At 36.7% G+C, this 26,390-nt stretch overlaps 1 protein-coding gene across 14 annotated transcripts in view; it reads left to right on the top strand.

The window, feature by feature from the left end:
• Positions 1–26,390, top strand: part of PAM (peptidylglycine alpha-amidating monooxygenase) — a 278,484-nt gene that overhangs the window by 119,656 nt on the left and 132,438 nt on the right. For all 14 annotated transcript variants that reach the window (XM_037142660.2, XM_037142659.2, XM_037142657.2 and 11 more), the window contains 2 exons: positions 6,808–7,279; positions 8,291–8,411. In XM_037142660.2, coding sequence (XP_036998555.2) covers positions 7,191–7,279; positions 8,291–8,411 — 210 coding nt within the window. In that variant the 5' untranslated portion in view covers positions 6,808–7,190. The remainder of the gene's footprint in view (positions 1–6,807; positions 7,280–8,290; positions 8,412–26,390) is intronic.

The raw sequence follows: 26,390 nt of genomic DNA, 5'->3' as shown, positions 1-26,390 counted from the left end.
TTTGATGAGGAGTACTTATAATGTCAAAAAACCCTCTCCACCAAAATATATTAATTAGAAAGGGACAAGTGGTAACTTTACAGTGGAAATGCCTGGCTTACGCTGCCTTTTAGTCAAATGACCAAAGTAGCATGGTCAGTAATGAGACAAATCACATTGTGCGCCTCCTACCACTTACTGTGCTAGTCAGCTTCCAAGAAGAGGATCTTCATGTCCTAGTATTTATGCCCTTGGTAAATCTTTGTTCACATTGAGAGGGGTTAACCTGGGTAACCAATGCGATATTACAGAAATTATGGTATGTGATTTCTAATATTAGTCCTAAAAAACAATGCTTGCTCTTGAGGGAGCCAGCTGCCATACTGTAAGGATGCTCGGTCTGTCCTAGAGAGCATGCCACGTAGTGAGGAGATGTTGTTTCTGCCAGTCACCCCCACTAACTTGCCAGCCACACGAGTAAATCACCTTGCAAGCAAATCCTCCAGTGCCAGTCAAGCCTTCAGATGATTATAGCCCTCGCCAACATCTTGATCACACCCTCATTAGACCTCCCAGCTATGCAGCTTCTTTTTTAATACACATAAACTGTGCAAAATAATGTTTATTACTTTCAACTAGTACGTTTTTAAGGGTAATTTAATATGCAAGAATGGACACTAATACAGATGCATTGAGCGCACAGCATCGCTTCTGTGATATTCCTACCAGAGTTGCACAGCCTGAATCTAGTCCTGATGTAACAGTACACAAACATTAACTAAAAGGCATTCTGGAAAATAACTGACCGGCAGTCTTCAGTAGAGTCAAGATCATAAATGTGAAAGACAGACTGAGAAACTGTCCTGGAGTGAAGGAGACTAGAGATATGACAACTTTACATACAATACTTAATTCTGAACTGGGTTCTTTTGATTGTTCAGAGATATTACTGGGATGATTGGCAAAGTTTGGAGACTGAGGATGAGATGATAGTAATATGTCAATGTGAGTATCTTTGATTAATTGTGGCTATGTAGTGGGATGTACTTTAGAAAATATATACTAAGGTATTCAGAGGTGATGAGGCATCATCAAGTCTGCAAATTACTCTTGAATAATTAAAGAAAAAAGTTTTTTGTGCTGTTCTTGCATCATTTCTGTAAGTTTGAGATTATTGAAACATCTTTAAAAGTATGCAAAAAATATAGAATATGACCTTGCCTATAAAAGTAGACCCATCTAATCCTTTTTTAAAGAGATGTATAGTATTCAGGTTTTGTATAAAAAAATCTTTTACCAATTTTTTTGATGAGCATTTAAATTGATTCCAGTTTTTTTTTCTATTATAAACATCCAGTTCTTTGCTCCTATACACTTGTTAGTAAATATCCTTATCAACATGTTTTGTGCCCTTGTTCAATTTTTGCCCAAGAATAAATCCCTGGAGTCAAATTGCTATGTGAATGGATATGTACTGTTTAATCAGTTTAATCATAGTCATTGTAGGAAACCACATAAAATCCCCTTAAAATTAAATTTATCATTTGGTAGTTATTTTCACTTGTTTTCCCCCCACTGGAAATTAAGCTTTTTAAGAGTAGAGACTTCATCTGTCTCAATTATTACTGTTAAGATAGCCCAAGGCACTCAATAATTATTTATTGCAATAACAGTATTAGCATACATTTATTATATGTCTAGAACTCTTCTAAGAATACAAATTTATTCCTTGTAACAACTCTATGAGGTAGGTAGTGGGATTATTTCCATTTTGCAGATGAGGAAACTGAGTCAAACAAAGGCTAGACACTTGCTCATTTTTACAAGGCAAGGACATTGGGGAGCCAGGAGTACAGGTAGTTTTTCTGCAATTTATGAGCTCATAGGTACTATGCTACCCTGGTTCTCTTTTATTGAGTAAATAAAGCAATGAATGAATAATCAATATATTTATTTGGTTCTTTGACCAATTATAAATTTCAACTTTTTTTCTTTTTTTCAAATGAAAATTGGAAGGAATGGACTACTCATTTTGTTAAAGCCAAATTAGTTGTATGGTCCTCTTGTATCAGGCTGGACTAGGCAATTTAATAGTACTGCTCTTGGAATAGTAATCATACTGGTATAGACTTCTGGCCAAGATGGAGGTGTAGGTAGACACACTGTGCCTCCTCGCACAACCAAAATTAAGGACAACGAAGATTTAGAAACAAAAAAGCACCCACAACCGACAGAAAATTGAACTGTATGGAAGTCCGACAACCATTCATCCAGACCAGTAAGAGGGGTAGAGTCGGCAGCCAGCGGAGAGGGGTTTGCAGGAAACAGCGGTGGTTGGCAGACCTGGGACGTGGGGTGGCAATGAGCAGACCCAGTGAGGTGTGCAAGGCAGTCAGCTGACCAAGGTCACACATTCGTGTGCAGATAAACCAGGCAAAAACAGGGAGCAAGACAGACTCCGCAACCCAGGGTCCCAGCAGCAGGAAATAAAGCCTAAAAGCACTGATTGAAAAACACTTGTGGGGGTTGAGGTGCTGGGAGAGACTCCCAGTCTCACAGGAGAGTTTGCTGGAGAGAGACCCACAGGGTCCTAGAACGTACACAGACCCACCCACCTTGGAACCAGTGCCAGAAGGGCCCAATTTGCTTGTGGGATTCAGCAGAAGGGACTGAAATCTGAGAAAGAGCCAAGCAAAACGCCATTTCTCTCACTCTGACCCCGCCCCCACATACAGTGTCAAAACCCAGCAACTGGGTGGCCCTGCCCTGGTGAACACCTAAGGTTCTGCCCCTTATATGTAACAGGCATGACCAGACTAAAAAAAAAATGACTCAAACAGAAGAACAGATCAAATACATCTAAGTGACCAAGAGATAGCCACCCTACCAGATGCACAGTTCAAAGGACTGGTGATGAGGATACTCACAGAATTGGTTGATTTGGGGTGCAAATTAGATGAAAAAATGAAGGCTACACTAAGTGAAATGAAGGAAAATGCACAGGGAACCAATAGTGATGGGAAGGAAACTGGGACTCAAATCAATGGAGTGGATCAGAAGGAAGAAAGAAACAACCAAACAGAAAAGAATGAAGAGACAAGAACTTGAAAAAATGAGGAGAGGCTTAGGAATCTCCAGGACATCTTTAAACGTTCCAACTTCTGAATTATAGGAGTACCAGAAGGGGAAGAGGAAGAGCAACAAGTGGAAAACTTATGTGAACAAATAATAAAGGAGAACTTCCCCAATCTGGCAAAGGAAATAGACTTCCAGAAAGTCCAGGAAGCTCAGAGAGTCCCAAAGAAGGTGGACCCAAGAAGGAACTCACCAAGGCACATCATAATTATATTAGCCAAGATTAAAACAAAGGAGAGAATTCTAGAAGCATCAAGAGATAAGGGGATAGTCACCAACAAAGAAATTCCCATCAGACTGTCAGCTGATTTCCCCATCAGGCAAGAAGGGGCTGGAAAGAAGTATTGTAAGTCATGAAAGGCAAGGACCTACATCCAAGATTGCTCTATCCAGTAAAACTTTCATTTTGAATGGAAGGGCAGATAAAGTCCTTCTCAGATAAGGTCAAGTTTAAGGAGTTCATGATCACCAAGCCCTTATTATATGAAATGTTAAAGGCACTTATATAAGAAAAAGAAGATAAAAAATATGAACAGTAAAAAGACAGCAAACTCACAGGTACTAACAACCACACCTAAAACAAAAGCAAACTAAGCAAATAACCAGAACAGGAACAGAACCACAGAAATGGAGATCACATGGAGGGTTAGCAACAGGGGAGCAGGAGGAGGAGAGGGGGGAAAAGGTACACAGAATAAGAAGCATAGATGGTAGGTAGAAAATGGACAGGGGGAGGGCAAGAATAGTATGGGAAATGTAGAAGCTTAAGAACTTACGACACATGGACATTGAACTAAAGGGGGGGAATGTGGGCAGGAGGTGGTGTGCAGGGTGGAGGGGAATAAAGGGGGGCAATGGGACAACTGTAATGGAATAATCAATAAAATATACTTAAAAATAATCATACAGGTATAAACTATAAATTATTCTCACTAAGAATGTGTGGATGTGTAAACAGAGTATTTGCTTTGTATTACAAATAAAATAGTAAATCTGGATCTACAGCTGGAGTCTAGGAGGCAGAACCTATATTACTTTGTTAATTTTTTTAAACACATCCCTTGCTCCCCACCAGGACTCCTACGCTCCTGCCCCTTTCTGCACCGGGAACACCCAGGTGCGACTCCCAGTCAGAAATCCAGCCACCCTCCAAGCTCCTCTCAGTAGTCACCTCTTCCATTGAAGACTGTTTTACCTTTCTGTTCTTTCTTTATTTTTCTTTTTTGCTCTCTCATATGGGCTTTATTAAACACTTTACCATAGATCTCCATAACTCATATAAAAACATAATCTTTTTCTATTATTGTCAAATCATTTTAAGATTCCCCAAAGAAATACATATGCAAGGCTCAAGACCAAGGCTACCTTTCTGCTCTTTCTTACCCTCCTTTTGAATGTTGAAATGATCTTTCCTACCTCAAAACTTCCTGAGTCCCTTTTACAGTCCTCTCTTTATACCACATTGTAAACACACCTTATATTAATTGTGCCAAGTCCTCATCTCCCATAATAGGCTACACTGTCTTTTAGTTTTATTCATTTAATAAAACCAACATGTTACAATATTTTGTGCAGACTATGGGATTAAATATATGTTTTAATGAGGGAATAAATTATGTCAGAGAAACATATTTGAGTTCTCAAAATCCTAAATCAGAAGACAACTAAAAATCTTTAATATTATGTATACCAAAATTATCAGGAATTGTAAAATAACAAATGAATTGGTTAGATATGGCTTTTTTTCATCTGATAGTTTGTATTTTGTCCCTAGTTTACAAGGCATCAAGAACCAAGAAGTGTAATTAGCTTTCATTCCTGTTAGACCTCCTGCTTTGTTTATGGCTGCAAATACCCGCTTTGCTTCCACCTACAACTTCAGTTCTCTTTTCTTTTAGTGGGTGGTTTAGGTACATCAAAGGTAATAAAATCAATCAAAGAGATAAGTGGATGTTTTTTCAAAGGCTAGTACTTAGGGATGTGTTCTTGTTAAAGAATTTTAACAATAAATTTGTGTTCAAGTGTTTGTGTAATACCAAATCTTTCTGCCAAATGGAAGAAGGATTGACTTTGAATCCTGTTCTGCATAAAATAATAAAATATTTTATTTCTCCACATATATATTTTTTAAAGACCATCAGGGAATGTTAAGTATTGTCATTAGACAGGATTATACTTGGTTGCTGGTAAAGGCAATAGCATAGCCTTCAGGCCAATTGTTTGTATTCCCTGCTAGTTCTTTCTCTTACCCAGGGACTGGGACAAAGCTAAAGGCTTTTTGTTGCTGAAAGCTCAAACAGCAAGTCAAAGAGAAAGTTCAAACAGATATCATGCTTTTAAAAATGCCATTGCTTATGTAAATTAGCTGTGGTCCTTGGGTGCTGGTGAGCCCCAAGCATTTTTGGATTGCTTAGGTAGTCTACCACGTTTTATTTATATTGGTGGTCTTCTAGAAAGCTTTGACCGTGAAGCCCTCCCGTTTAATTTTAATTTGTGCTTTTTTGTTTTAATTTGGATTTATTTTGTTTATTTTTAGATTAGCTTCACTATCTTGTGATTTCCAGAAGATAATTAGGAACACTTCTAGAAGATTTTATTGGTTTTTTTGTTTTTTACTGTTACTCATCTGGCCATTGGATTTGAGGTTTCCTTATGTTTAGAAATTAAAATGAAACTTTAAGAAATCTTTTTCTTTGGAAGTATTTTTATGTTGTGAAAGATTTGAAAATAATGCCTTCCGACTACAATGGACAAATTGACACATAGTCTAAAATACGTCCAGGACAACAATAAAGTCAAAACATGCATATTTTAAAACGTAGCCTAGCTGAGTTTCTTCATAAAATGCTGAGATGTTGCAGTAGTTCTGCAGGGCCTCTCTTTTATATTGATGTTAAGTTCTTGATCATACCCTTTGTAGATGAATTCATTTAGGGGCCAGCTAAGATTCTCCCTGTTGTATCTAAGTGCATCGCATTGTAAATTAACAAACTTTATTCAGGAAAGAATATGTTTTGGAAAGCATACATTAAAAGTAAGTCATTATTACTTTGTGTATTAGCCACAGAAATTTTAAACAGGCTTACATTTCAAAGACCATGACAACTGTAGCTTTTTGGCTGGTTTTGAAATAATCCTGAGAACTTCAGCAATTGCTCCGGTGGTGATTGTTCTTGGCAGGGGTATTCTTTCTCCTTAGATCTGTAGCTCTGTGATGCATATACATAAAACATGCCTTTGTTCTCAAAATCTCTTTTCTATCTGATTAGTGTTGTATCCGAGTGATTTGTCTCCGCTTCTCTTAGGGTTTTTCCCTTTTCTTTTGCCCTTAGCCTGTCATTTGTGTGAATAACTTCGTTTACATTCAACAGAGGTATTAAGTGCATTTTTGATGATAGAAGAGAGTAAAATAGTAAGTCAGGAGAAGAGTGGGGTGGATGAGAGGGAAAGAAGGGTAGAAAAAGGAGACAGTGGATCTAGCGAGAAAGAGCGAGCAGAACAGGGGCTATGGAGGTTTGTGACATCCTGGGGGCTGGGCGGGGGTCGTGCAGGGAGATCAACAGACCAGCATTTTCCCCAGGCTTGGGCTCAAGCTTGTGAAACTACGAATGTATTAAAGAACCTCAGCTGGGATTTGCTGAGGACAAATGCTGTAATGTGTTAGTCATCCATTATCTGCTTCTATTTTTGCAGGTTCTGAAGGATGACTGACGCGCGTTTGTGTGATATCCTTCACAGTCCCTGTCATTGTCGGGTGATAAGGAACCTGCACGTCTAGCCCCAGCACCAGGGGGGGAAAAAAAAAACCCAGCGGCTCTGGAAGAAGGAAAGCTTCCGCTTGCGGACCGGACAAAAGTACCGCCTTCCCAGGGGTTTCCGCGTGAGACTAGGGATAAAGACTCCTCGCCCCGTCCAGCTCGTCGCTCTCGCAGCCGGATGGTGTGTGGCCGCTGCGGGACGCCCGCCGCGCCCCGGCCATGAAGTAGCGGCTGCCGCTGCGCCGCTGCCCGAGCTCCGGCCGAAGCCCAGCGCTGCGCTGCCCGGTCCTCTCCCGGCGGGGCCGGAGCTGCGTGGACATGGCTGGCGTCTGTAGCCTGCTAGTTCTCCTCCTCGCTTTTAGTAGCGGCTGTTTGTGTTTCAGAAGCCCGCTTCCTGTCTTTAAGAGGTGAGTGTGAGTGTGAGTGTGTGAGTGTGTGTGTGTGTGTGTGTGTGTGTGTGTGTGGAAACCAGCGGAACGTTGTTTGCGTGGGTGCTGTGCATGCTGTTGATAATTGTAATCACTTTTATGGACTAGAGCGTGGAGAAGTAAATGCGCAAGGCTGATTTACTTTGGTGAACCGACTTGGAATTTTAGCACAGCAACTTCTCGTGAAGTCCCTCTTGCAGGCACACCTCACCGTGGTGTAGCCAAGCTGCCCTTGGCTTTCAAAACTTCAATTAGAAGTTGTGATTTCCAGTACAAAATCGCTCCCTCTTGGGGAGATATTTCAGAAACTACATATCAGCGTTTAGACTCGACTGGCTTATTTTATAGTAACTGGAAGAATAAAATATCAGTGTACGTAAGTGGTGGGGAGCAGCAGATCACGGACTGGAATAGCTCACGAGAAAACACTGAGCTGTATACATAGTCCTCATAATTACCATATTAAATATTTATGTACTTGCACATTTGTAATTCACCTCGCAGTCTTCTACGTCCCTCCTCCCCACCCCACCCTCATTTCAACTCTGCTTTCTAGCATTATTATTGTCCGATTTTGTTTTTGACTAGTAATACTGGGCACTCATAAAATAGTTACAAAAATTTTACTGGGTTATAGTTAATATTTTTTCCATTAGAAAATTGTCAGTCCTGTGATAATTTCTAATTTATTAATCCTGTATTTTCATTAACTAGAAAAAATATTTTGACAACTTGTTATTGAATTGAGTTTTAAATGTAAGCTGCTTATTTGTTTTGATTATATTTAGTTTACAAGTGGGGCATATATTGCTCATGGACTATAAAGTGCAATTCTGACAATATTTTAGAATATTATGTAATTATCACATCTTTTCATCAGGTCTAAATCAATAATCTTTCATTTTATATTCATAGAATTCCTTTATATTTTCTTTCTCAAGTTAAGATTCCATTATGTTTTACAATATTCAAATTGTCTTTTTTTTTAAGGTTTAAAGAAACTACCAGATCATTTTCCAATGAATGTCTTGGTCCCAGTAGACCAGTAACTCCTATTGATTCGTCCGATTTTGCATTGGATATTCGGATGCCTGGGGTTACACCTAAACAGGTGAGAGGAAGTCTGCATGTCATTACTCACTTGTTTCTGTACAGTTTATAATTAAAGCAAAGAAACTGCATTTATAGCAGCGGTAACTTCTTTAAAAGTGGGCAGTTGTTTTCAAGACTCCTCAGGGCTAGAATAATTGAATATTATAAAGAGGAGTAAATCTTTCGAGGTAAATCTTTCAGTTAAATTTCTTTTTTAAAATTTTGCTTATATCATTGTTTGAAATGGAACCTTGAGAATTTATGTTTTGAAATTCTCAATGGAATAATAGCTTCTGTAGTGGAACATGTAAGTATGTATTAAAGTATGAAAAATTATTCTAATAAAAGGAAATGATATTGAGCAGCTACATCTAAGAGATTACTTTGTTTAAATACCATTTTAGCACAGCCACACAAGCTAAGAAATATAACCCTGCATTTACTGCCAACAGTTTGAAAAACAACATTTCACACTTATAAAAGTTAAAAGTACTGTTCATACAGGTGGTTAAGACTTTTGTTAGCACACTCTACTTGTAAGAGATATATTTTGAAGAAATATTTGCAGAACTCATACAAACATGACATATGGAGCAGGTCAGTAGCCATGCTAATTTTTCAGTAGAATTAGGTTGATGCTAGGGCTTTCCCTATTTTAGGTACACACAAGGAGCTCGAACCGGTTTCTCTCCTGTGTGTACATGTGGTGTTTCATCAAGCCCCAAAAGGCCAGCATTAATTATGCTTTGCAGCCCAGCAGTACAGGCATTTGTGTGTGTCATTAAAAGATAGCCCTTTCTTTTCTAATGGCTGCAGCAATAGGGGGAGACCTGGGTGTTTTAGAACTGCAGTGGCTGATGATTCGCAGTTGCAGATAACATTCTATTTTTCTTTTCTTTTAAATACTGAGAAAATAATACTATTGTACTTATTGGGGAGATAGCCTTTGCAATTGGTGTGCAGAAACTCTAGAAAATACACATAGTCCTCTCTGGGAGGACAAAGGATCGGCATTCACTTATTTGGATACCTATGCAAAATCTAACCATCTATAATTAACTACTTTCACTACTGTGAAAATTACCCTCACTGCCAACCCCTGCCCATCTTCAAATGACCAGGCAGATGACTCTTCCGTATGTTCAGTTGTTAATGTCCTGGCCTTTAAATTCCATAAGGTCTTTATTTAATATTTAGTCAGAAGACATGTAATGAGATTGGGAATAAGAGAGAATGACAGTTGCTCACTTGTGAAATGTGCTTCTTCTCATCTCTTCTCACCCTTAAAAATGATTTTCCTCCTGTATTTGCTTAAACTGACTTTATATTACTTCTTTAAAAAATAGCCACTAAGTGATCTTTAGCACTTTTTTCCATCAAGAATATCATTATTTTCACAAATAGTCATTTGTTGTGGTTCATTATTGTTTTTTTATCCTTGCTATTTTACAGTAATAACATTTAAATTATTTAACAGTAATAATCAGTAACTGTGTTGGGGTCAGTATTCTCAAAAAGAGTTCCCAGAGGAATTCATTTAAAATAATGTAGAAGAGCTTCATTTTCATAAAATAAAATGTGTTTACTCATTTTTATAATCTTACAATTACTAAAATAACTCCATGGAAACAGAACATATACTTAGTACAGTATTGTTATTTTGTGCCATCTGCATTCAGCTTCGCCTCATGCAGTAGAGATGCGCTGATTCCTTCCATAACATGTAATTCTTTGTTTCTCCTTCTCTTGAGACCATGTGGTTCCCAGGAGGTATCTATCCAGGACCTGGCGGTGGAGCCCATGAACTAGGATTAGCAGATCATTGCATCTTACTTCCCCTTTCACAATGATTGGTTCAGAAGAAGGTGTGTGACCTGGGTCAGTCCGGTCAAATCTTAGGACTTTTGCTGGGAACCCATTTTTCTGTTACATGTGAGCCAAAGGCGTGTAGTCAAAGGATCAGCCCTGTTTAGGAAGGCAGCCGTGCCTGGAGTAAAACTAATACCATAGAAGGCAAAGCAGAGAGACTGAAGAATATAGGTAGCATTTCTACTGTAGGGAGTTTTCAGTTATATTAGCTTTTTTTGTTTCAGCCAAGTTCAGTTGGGTTTTCTCTGACTTGGAACTGAAACTACCTAATTGAATAAGTGATTCATTTGTTTTGCCTGATCAGCTCAGAACAAGTTGTTGAAAGTTTCTGCCACTTTCCCCCCATCACTTTCTATTGACTGAATGCCGCAGACCACATGAGTTGATCTGGCTGATGTACAGTCTGTATACCTTATAACCTTCATGAGAAATGGTAGTTGTACTTCCTAGTGAGTATACTCAGAAAGAATTGGATAAAGAACCCCATGCCCTTTTTCTCCTGAACTTGAGGTTCTTGGTGAGGAAGATGTAGAACTGAAATTCTGTGAGTGCTTTTGATAACGAAAGTATTCTTAAAATGCAAGTGAAATGAAATTTAACACAGATCCTTGAGGAAAGGAGATAGATAGACAAGGAAAGAAAAATTTAAAAGTGTTAGAGGAAATAAATAAAAGATGGAAGAGTAGACCAAAAGAAACGCAAGAAAATAGAATTATCAAGAACAAAAATAAAGGCAAAAAAAGAAATCAATAAATATAATGTGAAGAACAGAACCATTTCTAAAGAATTAGAAAAAGAAGAGTAAAGAAATCATAAAAACAAGGAAGACACTAAGGAGTTAAATTTTTGTTTTGTTTTGTTTTAATGTCAGAAGACCAAGAAGAGCAACAAAATTAAAAGAAAGGCAGGGCTGAGGAGCCAGAACTTGAGTTGGTAGTTGAGGCAGACCAAGTTGATTAAAGAGATATATTCACTCAATAGATTTCTTTTAGAAAGTACACCTTAAGTTTTGGCTTATGAAATAAGCCAAGTGAAAGATACATCAATTAATCTGATGTAAGTCCTTTCCTTGGGAAACTTGAGATTGTTAGGTAGCCTTGGATAGAGAAACAACATGTACAGAGTAGAGGCAGAGAGAACCTTATTTATACTATAGACAGTGCAACTAACGAATTTTGCTGATGAAACACAAGTCTAGATTAGTGTCTTAGCAAATATCAGTTGCCTCAAGCCTTTGAATTGCAGTCCATTCTGCCATTCCCTAGGCTCCAGAGCAGCCTTTAAAAACTGGTCCTGTTAAACCTGCTCTAGAGCATCGGGAATGTAGTTCATTACCTACTGTAATCAATTTTATAATTAAAAAGAGCTCACTCATTTTCTTCTCTGACTTGAAATTTAAAAAAAAATTTTGTCTTTCATAAATTTCACATTAGTTAATTTTTTCAGGCTTTGGGAAGATTAGGGAGAAGAGCGATCAGGTTTTGAGTAGCCTGGGTAGAATTTGGTGTGCAGTGGCCCTGGCCTCAAATTAGCAAAGCCTCGTAGTGGCGGTATCTCCAGACTTTTCTTTTAGTACTGCCCCTCCGCATTTGATTCCCTTTCTCCCCAGGGACCCTGTAGGCTTTTGCTGTCACCAACTCTCATATCAACAAACCTAACAATTTGATACAAGGTCAGTTCATGATCATAGCAAAGTGTTATCAATTTGATGTTAACTATTCTATAGGGGGTTGATTTTTAAATAAAATAAATGAGGCATAGTTACAGTGATTTTTACATAAGGTGTATTGTCTAAATCTAAGCCCAAACTAGTAGGATAGAATGTAGGCTTTAGGGTCAGGCTGGTCACATTCTTGTTTCAGATCTTGCTGTGTCAACTCAGGTACGTTTCTTAACCAGCTAGCCCTGTTCCCTCATTCACAGACAGAATAATAGTAGTATCTATCCAGGATTATTCTGGGTCTAAACAAGGTATGACGAGTGGCATATCCCATTTGCCCGCCACATGGTAAGTTCTCAGAAAATGTGAACTCACTGTTTTTATTATGCATGTTGAGGAAAATGTGAATGAGCCTTAAGATGAGAAAGAAATAGTCAACCCTTATGCTTTCAGTAATGACTTCATGGAGAAAGTATGACATTGTAATAATTTTTGAAAGAGAGGAAAGGTAACTAAATAAAGGAAAAATAAAAAATATGAACCTGGGCAAGAGAAATCTGGAGAAAGTAAGCAAGGAAGTAAATCTTTTAGTGTGCTTATTTTTAGGTAGTTATTTCCATTAAATGTCCCTTATGATAGGAGGATGAAAGGACACTGGGAATGGATACGTTTTTCTCAAAGTTCTTTTATACCTTTTATACTGCTTGGAAAAGAAGTTATCAAAAGCAGTTTCAGCAGTATGAAGCCTTATTTTTTTTTATGTCTGTTTGAAACCAGCATGGATTTCCTCACTTTGCTGAAGACTTGGCACATTGACCTTCTTTAAAAAGTACTCTTTTCTAGTGTAAGTCTCTTCGAATCCCAGGTTCATTTAACATTTTATTTATTTGTTGCTTGTTCAACTTAGATCCTCTGAAGTCTTCACTTACAGACTTACAAATGCAAACTAATATGTAAAAAACACAATTTTACAAAATTTGGTATTTTCTCCAAATGCAATAACTTGAAGCCGTGCCATTGAATTTTTTCCTGCTAGGATGTGCTAGACCGTCATCAGTGTAGGCCTTTTCCTCTCGTGTTTTGGGAGCAGTTTGAAGACTATAGAGGAATACCCATTCTCCTTTCTCAACCTCTTACAAATTCTTGTCTCATTCTTTATTTGTTTTTTGAAGAGGCACAGATCACGCTTTGAAATCAGAAAGTATCCTTTCCCCATGTTCCTGGGTACAAATATCTATCATCAAGAATGCCAGGGAATAGAATACTTTGGAGTTTAAAGATCACAGCAGATAACCCAGAGCAGCAAGTTGAAAAATCTGAAATTATGGTCTTAAGTTATCACTTATTTTGAAATAATACGAAAGAATACAATCACTGAAATAAAGCCAGAATGAACAAAAAACTACAAATTTTTTTCAAAAGCTTTCCACATTGTTTATCTTGGCTCTTTTCTTAAAAATGAATAATAATTATCAAGTGTTTACTAATATATTTTAACCTTTTCATTTTCTTAAGAAGGAAGAGATCCCCCTTGCCTTAATAGTGTGTATATAATTGCATAATAAGAACCTAGAACTTATAGAGTTTTTAACTGTATCCGTTTAAGAAATAAATTTTAAAATATCAAGCCATACTCATAACATCACTTATAAAGAGCATTTGCTGAGGATATGTTTATCAAAGAGGTAATATACAGATTAACTGCAGAATGCTGTGATGCCTAATTTTTCTTAAGTTCAGAATACTGATTCAATTAGACTTTTTCCATGTAAAGTCACTTAGTTGAACAAAAGTTTGGCTTTTGGCTGATTCTGAGGATATTATGATATGTTAAATCTATATATTTTAATTCAGTCAATATGAAAAAAAAAAGTATTTCTGGTTAGTGCTTAAAACTCAGGACTAAATTAGCAAGGACTCCAGAAAAATATTGCCTTACTGGAATAATTTGTAGCTCTTTGAGAGTTCTGATTTACTTGTTTCCTTCTTTTTAGTTATTAGTATGTAATAATATTGCTTTTTCATCATTTTAGTTGTTGATACCATTGCAGATGTCCCCATTCCCTCCACTCCTCCCATTTAACCCTTCTCTCAGCCCCCAATCCCCCTTCCCTCTGGCCATCACCGTGGTGTTGTCTGTGTCCATGTGTTATACATGTATATTCTTTGGATAATCCCAATTTTGTATTTAAAAAAAATAATGTGTTGAGTACGAGAATAAGAAAAAGGACATACCTCACCCTCCCATTTCTCCATTTCCCATTACAGGCTAGTCTGATTCATTACATAAGGGGAAATGATTAACCTGTGGGCATCAGCAGTCTTCTGGGCACCAGCGGTAGGTTCTCTGTTATACTCATTAGAGATACAGCTCTCCCCAAAGCAGCTGGGTGACTGCTGGGAAATGCCCAAAGAAGATCCCCACCTGTTCCAGAGTTTATTACATACCTGGAATCCCTGTGGATTCCCTGACCACTTTTGTGTGGTCAGTGGCCTCATTCCATCCTTTCTTCTCTAGTTGTCTCACCTCTCCCCCAGTATACCCTTACCTTGATGTAATTCAATCTGTACAGTAGGACAAACATGGCAGATGGGTTTGCTTTTGACACAAGTCCATTTGATTGAGAGTAGCTGCTGGAAAATGTTAAGAATTGTAAGGCCAAATGAAAGACAGAAACGGTGGCTCCAGTAGCCAATCCTGAACCAGGACATTTCTGTTGCTTAGATAAAAGACACCATGAATAAAGATTGACTGCATTAAGTCATTGTCTAAAAATGAACATGACTCATGGCTTTTAGTGTTTCTTACCCCTTTATTCTTCGTTTTTTCTCCCTTCACACAAGGGAGCATGGTGATCTTGTTAATGAAGGAGGAAAATCAAGGAATATCCTAACTCTAGACAAGCACTTGTTTTTTATTTAGAAAGATGTAGGCAATGTGTATAAAATTCCATGGTTTGCAAAAAGAGCAATGGAAGAGATTATAATGCTATACCATGGCCTTTCCACAAACTGAGGAAGTAATATTATATTACCAATGGAAAAGCTGATTATTAGAAAGCACAGTCATCAGGCCCTTGTTTTGTTTACTTCTCTGTCTCACATTAAATTGGTTTTTCCACTTTCTAATTTGAAAGCTCAGGATTAGTGTCAGTTAAGATTTTACATATCAAATTCTCAACTTGTATTTATTTGTATAATTTTCTCCTTGCTTCATCAGCGAGGCTCAATGCTACAAATCAAATAGAAACAACAAGCAAAAAGTTAAATGGATCTTATAAACAGCAAATTAAAGTTGCATGTAATTCATTGCTGATTATTTAAATTATGATACTTTATTTTTACTAAAATCTATTTGATGTCCACTTGAGGAAGATAAAGTTGAACCACTAATACTGTTTTACTCTGAGAAAAATGTAAACATGTCATATACCTGTGTTCATAGTTGCAAATATACACTGACCTTTGTTTTGCTTCATTAAAAATAAGGAGCAAAAAGGAAAAGGACTCTTGGACATGGACAACAGTGTGATGATTGCAGAGTGGGAAGAGGGTATAAGGGGACTAAATGGTAATGGAAAAAATACAATAAAGATTAAAAAATAAGAAACATAAAGGAGACTTTTTCTTTACAATTAATTTTTGATTTTTTCAAATTTATACAATACTTAGAGAATATTAGAAGAAGTAACTACAATATAAGGGACTCCCTTATGATAACTAATTTTCTCAGTAAGATCTAGAGTTCTATTTTAGGTTTTTTTTCTAATAAGTTTTTAAAGGAGAAAATATATTTATTGGGTGCTTTTATGCAATAGTGCTATGTTAGGCACTTTGTAAACATTGTCTCATTAATTCTCATAAAAACTGTTCAAAGTACTATTATTCTCATTTATTATAAGATTCTGAAACTCAAGGAGATTGAATAATCTGTCTAGAGCCAAATAGCCAATAAATAGAAGAACAATGACTTAAGTACAGGTTTATTTGAATCTGAAACCCATGCTTGTTTTATAATTCTGTGCTGCCAATCTGTTAATGGCCTACATGTTTCCCAGAGAATGTTACTATATGTATTTTATGGTGCTTTTGGCTTTAAATGTGAGGGGTGTGTACACACACACATATATATCTCTTTTACTATACATATATTGTAAAATAAAAGCTTCCTTTGTTAAACAACCCAAATAAAGATTACTGGCTCCATCCTAAATCCTTGAATAACTTTTTCCTTATATATTTTTTCACGTCCACCCAGAAAGAAATGCTGCTAGTATGAATTCTGGTAAGGTGTTTCTAATTTCCTGGCTTTTAAAAGACACCTTGCAATCAACTTAGTTTAGTTCAACACAATTTTGAATTGTTCCTGTCTAAATCTAAGCCACAGATTAGCAAATTATTTCTGAAAATGTCAGATAGTAAATATTTCTGGCTTGAGAGCCATATGGTCCCTGTTGTAACTGCTGCAGTTAGAAAGCAGTCATGGAGGGTATGTAAATGAATGACTTGGCGGTGTTCCAGTAAAAAACTTCATTTACTAAAACAAGCAGCCGCCCACATGCTGTAGTTTTCCGATCCTTGATCGAAACCATTGCATATGCCATTTAAGCTAATAAATGGATTTAACCTTTGGCCACTCATGACTATGTCTTTTGACTTATAAAACATAGAGAATAAAAATACCAATGAAAGGTTAATAGCACTTTGATCTTTGTTCCTTAGTTACCTATTCAGTTTTCATAAGTAAATGGTCATAAACAAGACTTTTCTTATTTGGAATATTGTATTTCAGACTTCTCCATCTCAGTAAGTGGTAATTCCTATGTTATAGTTCTTCTAGGCCAAATATACTCTAGGGATTCTTGGCTCCTCTTTCTCATGCCCTCTAAATTATATGCTAGCAACTCCTGTTGTTTCTACCTTCCAAATACATCCAGAATTAATCTTTTCTCACTATACCCATCTTTCTGACTCTGGCCCAAGCAACATCCTCTCTTTCTTGGATTATTACAGTAGCTTCCTAACTGGTCTCCCCTGCACCCTTGTATCCCTAGAGCCTGGACTCTGTGCAGCAGCCACAAGGATCTGATAAAAATAGAAGTCAGTCACCCTTCTCAAACACCCACCTTGAACAACAGTTAAATTTTTTTAAGTTTTTAAAAAATAAAAATAATTTTTGGGTGATATTGATTACATGGTTTTTAAGTGTACAGCTCTATCATACATGATCTGTACATTGCACCGTGTGCCCACCACCCACAGTCAGAGCATTTTCCATCACCATGTATTTGGCTCCCTTTACCCTTCACTACCCATAATTCTCTTCCTTCTGGTAACTACCACACTCTTGTCAGTCTGCGTCTGTGCATTCCATTTCTATATTCCACATATGAGTGATATTATACGGTTCTTGGCTTTTTCTGACCGATCTACTTTACTCTGCATAATATTCTCAAGGTTATCCACGTCGTTGCAAATGGCAGTGTTTTGTCTTTCCTGTGTCTGAGCAGTATTCTATCGTATGTATGCACCACATTTCCCTTATCCAGTCCTCTACTGACGGACACTTTGGATGTATCCATGTCTAGGCCACCATGGATAATGCTGCAGAGAATAAATGTTTTCAAGTTTTTTGGGTAGATACTCAGAAGAGAGATTGCTGGGCCATATGGTAACTCTATTCTTAATTTTTTGAGGAACTTCCATACTATTTCCATAGTAGACATACCAGTTTACATTCCCACCAGCAGTGAATGAGGGTTCCTTTTTCTCCAACACCTCTCCAACTCTTGTTTTTGCCTGCCTTGCTGATTATAGCCATTCTAACAGGTATGAGGTGGTATGTCACTGTAGTTGCGTTTTGCATTTACCCAATAGATAGTGAATTTGAGTATCTTTTCATATATCTGATGGCCATTTATATGTCTTCTTGCCCATTTGTATGGGCAAACAACAGTTCTTGACAAGGGGTTCATATCCAATATAAAGAACTCATACAACTCAACACCGAACAAACAATCCAATAAAAAATGGGCAGAAGATGTGTGCAAATGCCCCTTTAAAAGCTTCCTGTTCCCCATTTAACACCCAAAACTTTGTAGCAGTGTTCAGAGCCCTTTTTTCCTGCAATCTTTTCCCACTCTAGTGTCTCTCATCCCTCTTTTATCAGTCATTGTAGGTGCAAAACAATTCAGAACTCTATCCCACCACTTGCTAGCTAGGAAATCTTAGGCAAGATAAGTAAACCTTAGTGAATTTCAGTTTCTTCATCTGTCATACATGTGAGACAAAAATTCAAAGTGAATTGGTTAAAATATAATTATGGATATTTGGTATATTGAATAGACTCCAAAAGGGAAGTATATAAAGCATTTGAATATATCAATCAACACAACAATTTAATATATATTAAACATACAGTAAATATAATTTAACATCTATGTGGATATAAAATTTTACATTTTAGGAAGAGAATATACATTCTTTTCGAATACACATAGGACATTTATAAGAATCACATACCTAGACATTAAGATACTTGAGATTACTACATACCTAGACAGTAAGATACTTGAGATTGTACAGCCATGATCCTTTGATAATAACCCAATAAAACTAGAAATAGACCATGAAATGATATCATGGAAAAAACTTAACTACTCAAAAATTAAGAACAATTCTTCAGTACAACTTCTGAAACAAAAAGAAAGACAAAAATTAAAATTATAAAGTATCTAGTAACGGTAAAAAAATACTTCCTAATAAAACCCATAAGACCCAGCTAGAGTGGTACTCAGAGAAAAAAATGATAGCCTAAGATTTTTTTTAATGAAAAACAGAATCAAAGTATATCCACATCAGCATTCAACTTAGTAAATGAGGAAAAGACCAATCAAGTGAATGAAAAGCAAGAATATGGATAAAAGCTGAAATTAATAAAATAATTTAAAACAAAAATGTATGAACAAAATCAGAAACTTTCTTTGAAACATCTGTTAAAATGGATAAGCTCATGGCAAGCCTACAAAGACAAAAAGTGCAAAAAATATACATTATTAAGTATTATAACATAGAGAGAAAAAATAGACCCTATTATGTGAAAATCTATGTGCATAAACTTTATAATCTTAAGGAATGTGTTGATTATAATAAATTTTATAATCTTGAGGAAAATCTTGAGTGTTTTCTACAAAGTACTTAGCTATTCAAATTGACCTGAGAACTGAACAGACCACTACCTATAGAAGAGATTGGAAAGATAAAAATATTTTAAGTGTATACACATACATGCATGCACATACACAAACTTTTAAAGTTGACAATTATTTAAGCAGGAATACATGACAGAAAAGGCTAATGTACCAAGTATAAAAAGAGGTCCCTCTCACAGACCGAGAAGACAGGCAACCCAAAAGAAAAGCAAATGAAGAATATTAATATTAACAGAATAAATGAAGTCTAAACCTGGTAATAATCATAAAAGTTAAACTGAACTAAGAAGCAAAATAGAGACAGACTTACAGATAAAGAACAGGGATGTTCTTTTTTATATCCCTTTATCATAGATAAAGTCACTTTCCTCAGTGCCTCATAATTTTCTGAGTACAGGTCTTTTATATCTTTGGTTACATTTATTCCCAGGTATTTTATTTTATTTATTTTCTGAAAGTGTATTTTATTGATTATCATATTACAGTTTTCCCAATTTCTCCTTCTTTGCCCCCCTTACCCAGCATCCCCCTTCTTTCCAGCAATCCTTCCCCATTGGTTCATGTCCATGGGTTGTACATATAAGTTCTTTGGCTTCTCCATTTCCTATACTGTTCTTAACATCCCCCTGTCTATTTTGTAGCTACCAATTATGCCTCTTAATCCCTGTATCTTTTCCCCCATTTTTCCCCTTTACCTTCTCACTGATAAGCCTCCAAATTATCTCCCTATCTATGATTCTGTTCCTGTTCTAGTTGTTTGCTTGGTTTGTTTTTGTTTTTTAGATTTAGTTTTGATAGTTGTGTTTGTTGTCATTTTAATGTTCATAGTTTTGATCTTTTTCATTTTTTAAAGATTTTTAATTTATTTTTAGAGAGAGGAAGGGAGGGAGAGAAACATCAATGTGTGGTCACCTCTCACATACCTCCTACTGGAGACCTGGCTTACAATGCAGGCATGAACCCTGGCTAGGAATCAAACCAGCAACCCGGCTGGCACTCAATCCACTCAGCCACACTGTCCAGGGCTGATTGTCTTTTTCTTAAGTAAGTTCCTTTAACATTTCGTATAATAAGGGCTTGGTGATGATGAGCTCTGTTAGCTTGACCTTGTCTGGGAAGCACTTTATCTGCCCTTCCATTCTAAATGATAGCTTTGCTGGATAGACTAATCTTGGTTGTAGGTCCTTGCTTTTCATCACTTTTAATATTTCTTGACTGTCCCTTTTAACCTGCAAAGTCTCTTTTGAGAAATCAGCTGATAGTCTTATGGGAACTCCTTTATAGGTAACTCTCTTGTCTTGTTGCTTTTAAGATTCTTTATCTTTAACCCTTGGCATGTTAATTATGATGGTCTTGGTGTGGTCTTCTTCGGGTCCAACTTGTTTGGGATTCTGTGCCTACTGGACTTGTATGTCTATTTTGTTCACCAAATTAGGGAAGTTTTCTTTCATTATTTTTTTCAAATAAGATTTCAATTTCTTGCTCTTCCTCTTCTCCTTCTGGCATCCCCATCATTCAGATTTTGGCACTTTGGGAGATGTCCTAGAATTTTCTTATTCTCTCCTTTCTTTTTGAATTTTGTTTCATTATTCTGTTCTGATTGACTGTTTTTTTTCTTCCTAATGTTCCAATTCATTGATGGATCCTTTCTTTGTTCCCTTCACTGTTGATTACCTGTGAGTTTTCCTGTATTTTGGTTAGTGTAGCCTTCATTTCTTCCCTTATGCTTTTCCCATATTCAGTGAGTTCATTGAGCATCCTTATCACCAGTGTTTTGAACTCTGCATCTGATAGGTTGACTATCTCTGTTTTGCTTTATTCTTTTTCTGCGGTTTTGTTCTGTTTTGGGGGGGGCACATTTTTTTGTCTCCTTCATTTGGCAACCTCCTTGTGTGTGTCTCTGTGTATTAGGTAGAGCTGGTTTGATTCCATCTTGGTGCACCTGTTAACTTGTATGGGAAGAGCCTTAGATAGTCATCAGGGTGGGGCAACCTACTTCATTGGTTTGTGGCTCTTTGTGTGGGGGAAAGGTCAGAGGGGGGTTGGCTGCTGCCTGGCTGCTGGAGGCTTGCTTGGCACTCATACCACCTCCAGTCAGTTCCCCAACTTCGCATATACAACTGGCGCCCCTCTAGCTGTTGCCCTGGTATTGGTTCTTAGGTGAGTGGCATTGCATACATTCTCAGACTGTGTGGGCCCTTTAAACAGACTCTCCAGAGAGATTGGAAGTCTCTCCCACCACCCCCATCCCCGCTAGTTTTTACAGCCAGAAATTTGAGGCTTTATTTCCCAATGGTGGAGTCCTGGGTTGCATGGTCTAGCCTAGGGCTGGGATCACTCATTTACCAGGTACCCTTCCCAACTTTTATTCACCACACATGAATAAGCGACTACCTGTTCTGCTGGTCACTGTGGCTGCCTTGCCATTGCCACCTCACCACTACACCATGCCCTCTCTACCCCAGCTTCCAGTCTTAGCTCCTCTTACCTGTATGGATGAATATGGCTTTTTAAAAAATATGGCTCCTTGGTTGTCAGACTTCCATACAGTCCAATTATCTGTTAGTTCTGGATATTTTTTGTTTTGAGGTTAGTTGTGATCCTTCTTGTGGTTGTGCAAGGAGGCAAAGTATGTCTACCTATGCCTCCATCTTGACCAGAAGTCCTTTTATTTTATTTTCTGATGTAATAATAAATGGAGTTGTTTTCTCAGTTTTCCTTTTTGATAGTTTATTATTGGTGTATAGAGATGCAATTCACTTCTGGATATTTATTTTGTACCCTGCTATTTTAATGAATTCACTTATTGGTTCTAGTAATTTTATAGTGGAATCTGTAGTTTTCTTTATGTACAGTTTCATGTCATCTGGAAAAAATGACAGTTTTACTTCCTTTCCAGTTTGGATGATTATTATTCATCTTGTCTGATTGCTATGGCTAGGACTTCTAGTACTATGCTGAGTACCATTTATGAAAGCAGACATCCCTATCTCATTCCCAATCTTCAGGGGGAACTTGTGATTTTTACTAATGGATTATGATGTTGGCAATGGGTTTGTCATATATGGACTTTATTGTGTTGAAGTGCATTTGTTTTATTCCCACTTTACTAAGAGCTTTTTTTAAAAATCATAAATGGGGTAGGATTTTATCAAATGCTTTTTTGCATCTATTAATATGATTATGTGGTTTTTATCCTTTATTTTATGTGGTGTATCACATTTATTGATTTGCAGATATTTTACCAACCTTGCATCCCTGGAATAAATCCCACTTGATCATGGTGTGTGATCTTTTTAATGTATTCCTGGTTGCTGTTTGCTAACATTTTCTTGAGGATTTTAGCATCAATGTTCATTAGAGATATTGGCTTATAATTCTCTTTCGTTGTTGTGTCTTTATCTGGTTTTGGAATTAGAATAATTCTGGCCTCATGAAATGAGCTTAGGAGGCCTCCCTCATCTTAAATTCTTTGGAATAGCTTGAAAAGCATAGGTGTTAATTCTTCTCAAAATGTTTGGTAAAATTTACCTGTGAAGTCATCTGGTCCAGAATTTTTTTTTGTTGGTAGTTTTTTGATTGCTTTCATTTCATTAGTGGTAATTGTTCTATTCAGATTTTCTGATTCTTCCTGATTCAGTTTTGGAAGATTATATGTTTCTAAGAATGACATAGTAGATCAGATAGATTATCCTCAGAGCATTTCACCCCAGAGCTACAGAATATACATGCTCTTCAATTGCACGTGGAACATTTTCTAGGATAGACCACATATTAGGACACAGAACAAATCTCAGTCACTTTAAGAAGATTGAAATCATATCAGGGATCTTTTCTGATCACAATAGTATGAATTAGAAACCAATCACAAGAAAAAAACTGAAAGGTACACAAAAACATGTAGGCTAAATAACATGTTACTAAACAATGAAGGGGCTAACAATGAGACCAAAGAAGAAATAGAAAAATGTCCCAAAACAAATGAAAATGAGAACACAGCAACCCAAAATCTGTGGGATATGGCAAAAAAAACCCCAAGAGGGAAATTCATTGCATTACAGGCCTACCTCAAGAAATAAAAAAAAAGTCTCAAATACACGATCTAACTTTACACTTAAAAGAGCTTAAAAATAGCAATGTATAAAGCCCAAAGTGAATAGAAGAGAGGATATAATAAAGACCAGAGTAGAAATCAATGAAATAGTCTTAAAAAAACAGTAAAAAAGATCAATGAAACCAAGAGCTAGTTCTTCAAAAAGGTAAACAAGACGGACAAACCTTTATCCAGACTCGGCAAAAAAAAAAAAGAGAGGGAGGACCTAAGTAAAATCAGAAATGACAGAGGAAAAGTTAAAATTGAAGCCAAAGAAATACAAAGGATTGTAAGAGAATATTGCAAACAAATGTATGCCAACAAATTGGACACCGTGGATGAAAGGGCTGAATCCCTGGACACACACCATCTTCCACAACTGAACTGATATTTTACTAGCCCTACGCAAGAGGAGCATTTGGAACCATGCCACATGCATGCTGCATTCATTAAGCAAAAATGCAGATCCTACTCTTTCAAGGCACAGATTGCTTTTCACAGATAACACATTCCACTTAATCATGTATAAAGGAACCAATCTGATGTGCACATTAAAGGAACAGTTCTACCTTAGCATGCAAAAGCCACCCCACCCAACACACCTGACAGCGTTTTGGAAGAGGGGTGTATAAAACTGGCGAGTGCAGTGCTGCTGCACATTGTGACATCCCTCCCCTCAGCTAACAAAAACCTTTGCCATGGCAACGCCAGTTTACACAGGGAAGGTGATGTGTCTGAGATATCGGAGCGTTTCCTTTCATAGATCTCAGATGTACACACAGTTAACATTTTAACACTCTATGTATAACTGAAAAATGCTTTACTTACTTTTAAATGTTTTCATTTGGAAATAGAATCCAAAACAAAACAACAAACTCTTAAAAAAAACTGACATCGAATTAAGTATAAGCAGAAAAGTACCCCTACAATATTTTACCCTTCACTATTTATGGAAATAAAAGTTGTTTTTTTTCATATGTAAGCTCTACTGAAGTTATGCCATTTGCTTCCAAATGAATGATCCTTTTGCTTTTATAAAGATGCAGATTCTCTGTTTACCTCAGTATTTCTGCAATTGATGTTATTATAATATTTAGCTTTTCTATTTTGGATGTGTTAAAATATTCATTTTTCCTTAATGTATATTTCATAAATACTGAAGCAGTATTCACAGATATTTTACCGCCGTGGTTTCAGCTACTTGCCTTAGACTTTGAAGGCAGACACAATAGATGTAAGAAAGAAAATAGACTGGCAGCCTGATAGATACAAGTATTTAAATGGTGACTGTTATGAGGTCAAACAAGTCTACAAGTTAACTAGTTAACTAATAGTTTCTGTATAGTTTTTCTGCTGTCATAAGCATTCCATAATACAGAATGGAGGAAATTGTGCTCAGGAGTGAGGAAATTAAGTTCCTACCCTAAACAGTTCAGAGTTGAGAGTAGAAAATTTATCTTACTCAACATGAATTCTCAGATTCTGCCAGAGGTTATATATACTTGTCTGTCTTCTACCTACCATGTATTTAATCAGCACCATTAAACTTGTGTCTAGAAACCCATGGCTGTCAGGTGCAAGGGGACTTTGGTCCTTCCATCAATTATGGCAGGAGTCAGTTGAAATAAATAAGGTATTTAATACAGTCACTGCCCACAGTATTCCCTTTTCACTTTGGTTTGTCATGACCAGAAAACCTTCTATAATAACCAAGGAGATTTAAAGTACTACTATAGCAACTAAAAGCCAAATTTAGCAATATTTTAACGCATTCAAGTCAGCTGCTGTCAGGAGTCTCCAAGTTCATTGAAAGATTGTATATCACTTATTTTCCCACTTCCCTTTTTTTCTCAACATGTACATATTTCCCAAAATCCAATAATGTTAGTTGTCCAAAATAAGGTTACACACATATGAATTAAAGATAGTTTCTTTGCATATATTTTAATAAATCTTCCAGAACATCTTTATTGTGGTTAAGAAATTTATAGAGAATAGAAATTTGCATATCTGTGAATCACTCTTTTATGAAGGAAACACAACTAAATGGAGAATGACCTTGTATCCTTGTTGTGGTTGTCAGTTCAGGAAATCATTGACTGACAGTGACTTTTTTCTTTGAGATAAATTCAAATCTAGTGACATTTAAATATATCATCCCATATATATTAATATTAGTAGAGTTCATTTAGGCATATATACATTTTTAAGTAATCTATTGGAGCATTGAAATGTAAACAAGATTGAAATTATTTTTTCAACCCTTGACTTTCTAAATATTAGTCTACCAGAACATTTTCTCCCCTTGGCTTGTATCAAATAACCTTATGTCACCATTGTGACACCAGTATAGTTAGTCACTCTAATGTACATAACCTACTGTGTACTGTAATCAATAAAATAGCCTTGTTAGCTCACTGTTATTTCCAATATTACTTCCATGGCTTGGAGAAAATCTCAATTCCCCCATTTTCTACCACACTTAGCCTGTTATTCCCTGATGCCATTAAATTTCTTGATGTTATTCTGCCTGTTAAAACTGGTTTGCCCTGCATCTTCACCTATTGAAATCAGATCCCATCAAGTCGCAGAATATGTTTCCCTCGCTCTACAAAACAACCAGATTCCCTGAAACTGATCTGATCTGAGGGCCGTGATAATTTGTATCACTTACAGACCTGTTGTATTGTTGCTTACAGTGATTCATCTTCATGTTTTAGATCTTTCACTGAAACCAGTGACTGCATCTTACTCTTTCTTGGGCACATTTTTGTCAGTTTATGCTCATACTGAGCAAACAATCATCTGCATTTAAAAGAAGCCAGCTCATACCTGGGCTGCAGACAATATAGTATTAACACAGGATTTTGCATTGTGTCTTTACATAGACAGTACTCAGTGAATACTCAGTGATTAATTGATCCTCCATGAATCTATGCCTAGCTCTCCCTGGTCTCGGGTATATGTAGGGAAGCAAGTTGGTTGAAGTCCCATATGATGTAATAAAGGTTGTCTGTCTAGTTAAGGCTATATTCCTAGCACCTTGCACAATACCTAAAATATTTCTTTATGTTATATATTTATTAGTTGTATTCTTTGGTCAAGTCACAAGGCACATTACCAAATAAGGTTGATTAGGAAATTAAATGTCTCCTCTCCTTAGTT

Source organism: Artibeus jamaicensis, unplaced genomic scaffold (assembly GCF_021234435.1).
Source record: "Artibeus jamaicensis isolate MK-2021 breed Jamaican fruit bat unplaced genomic scaffold, CSHL_Jam_final contig_3243, whole genome shotgun sequence".
NCBI lineage: Eukaryota > Metazoa > Chordata > Mammalia > Chiroptera > Phyllostomidae > Artibeus > Artibeus jamaicensis.
The sequence above is the reverse complement of the archived record's forward strand: the minus strand, read 5'-3'. Positions and strand labels throughout refer to the sequence as shown.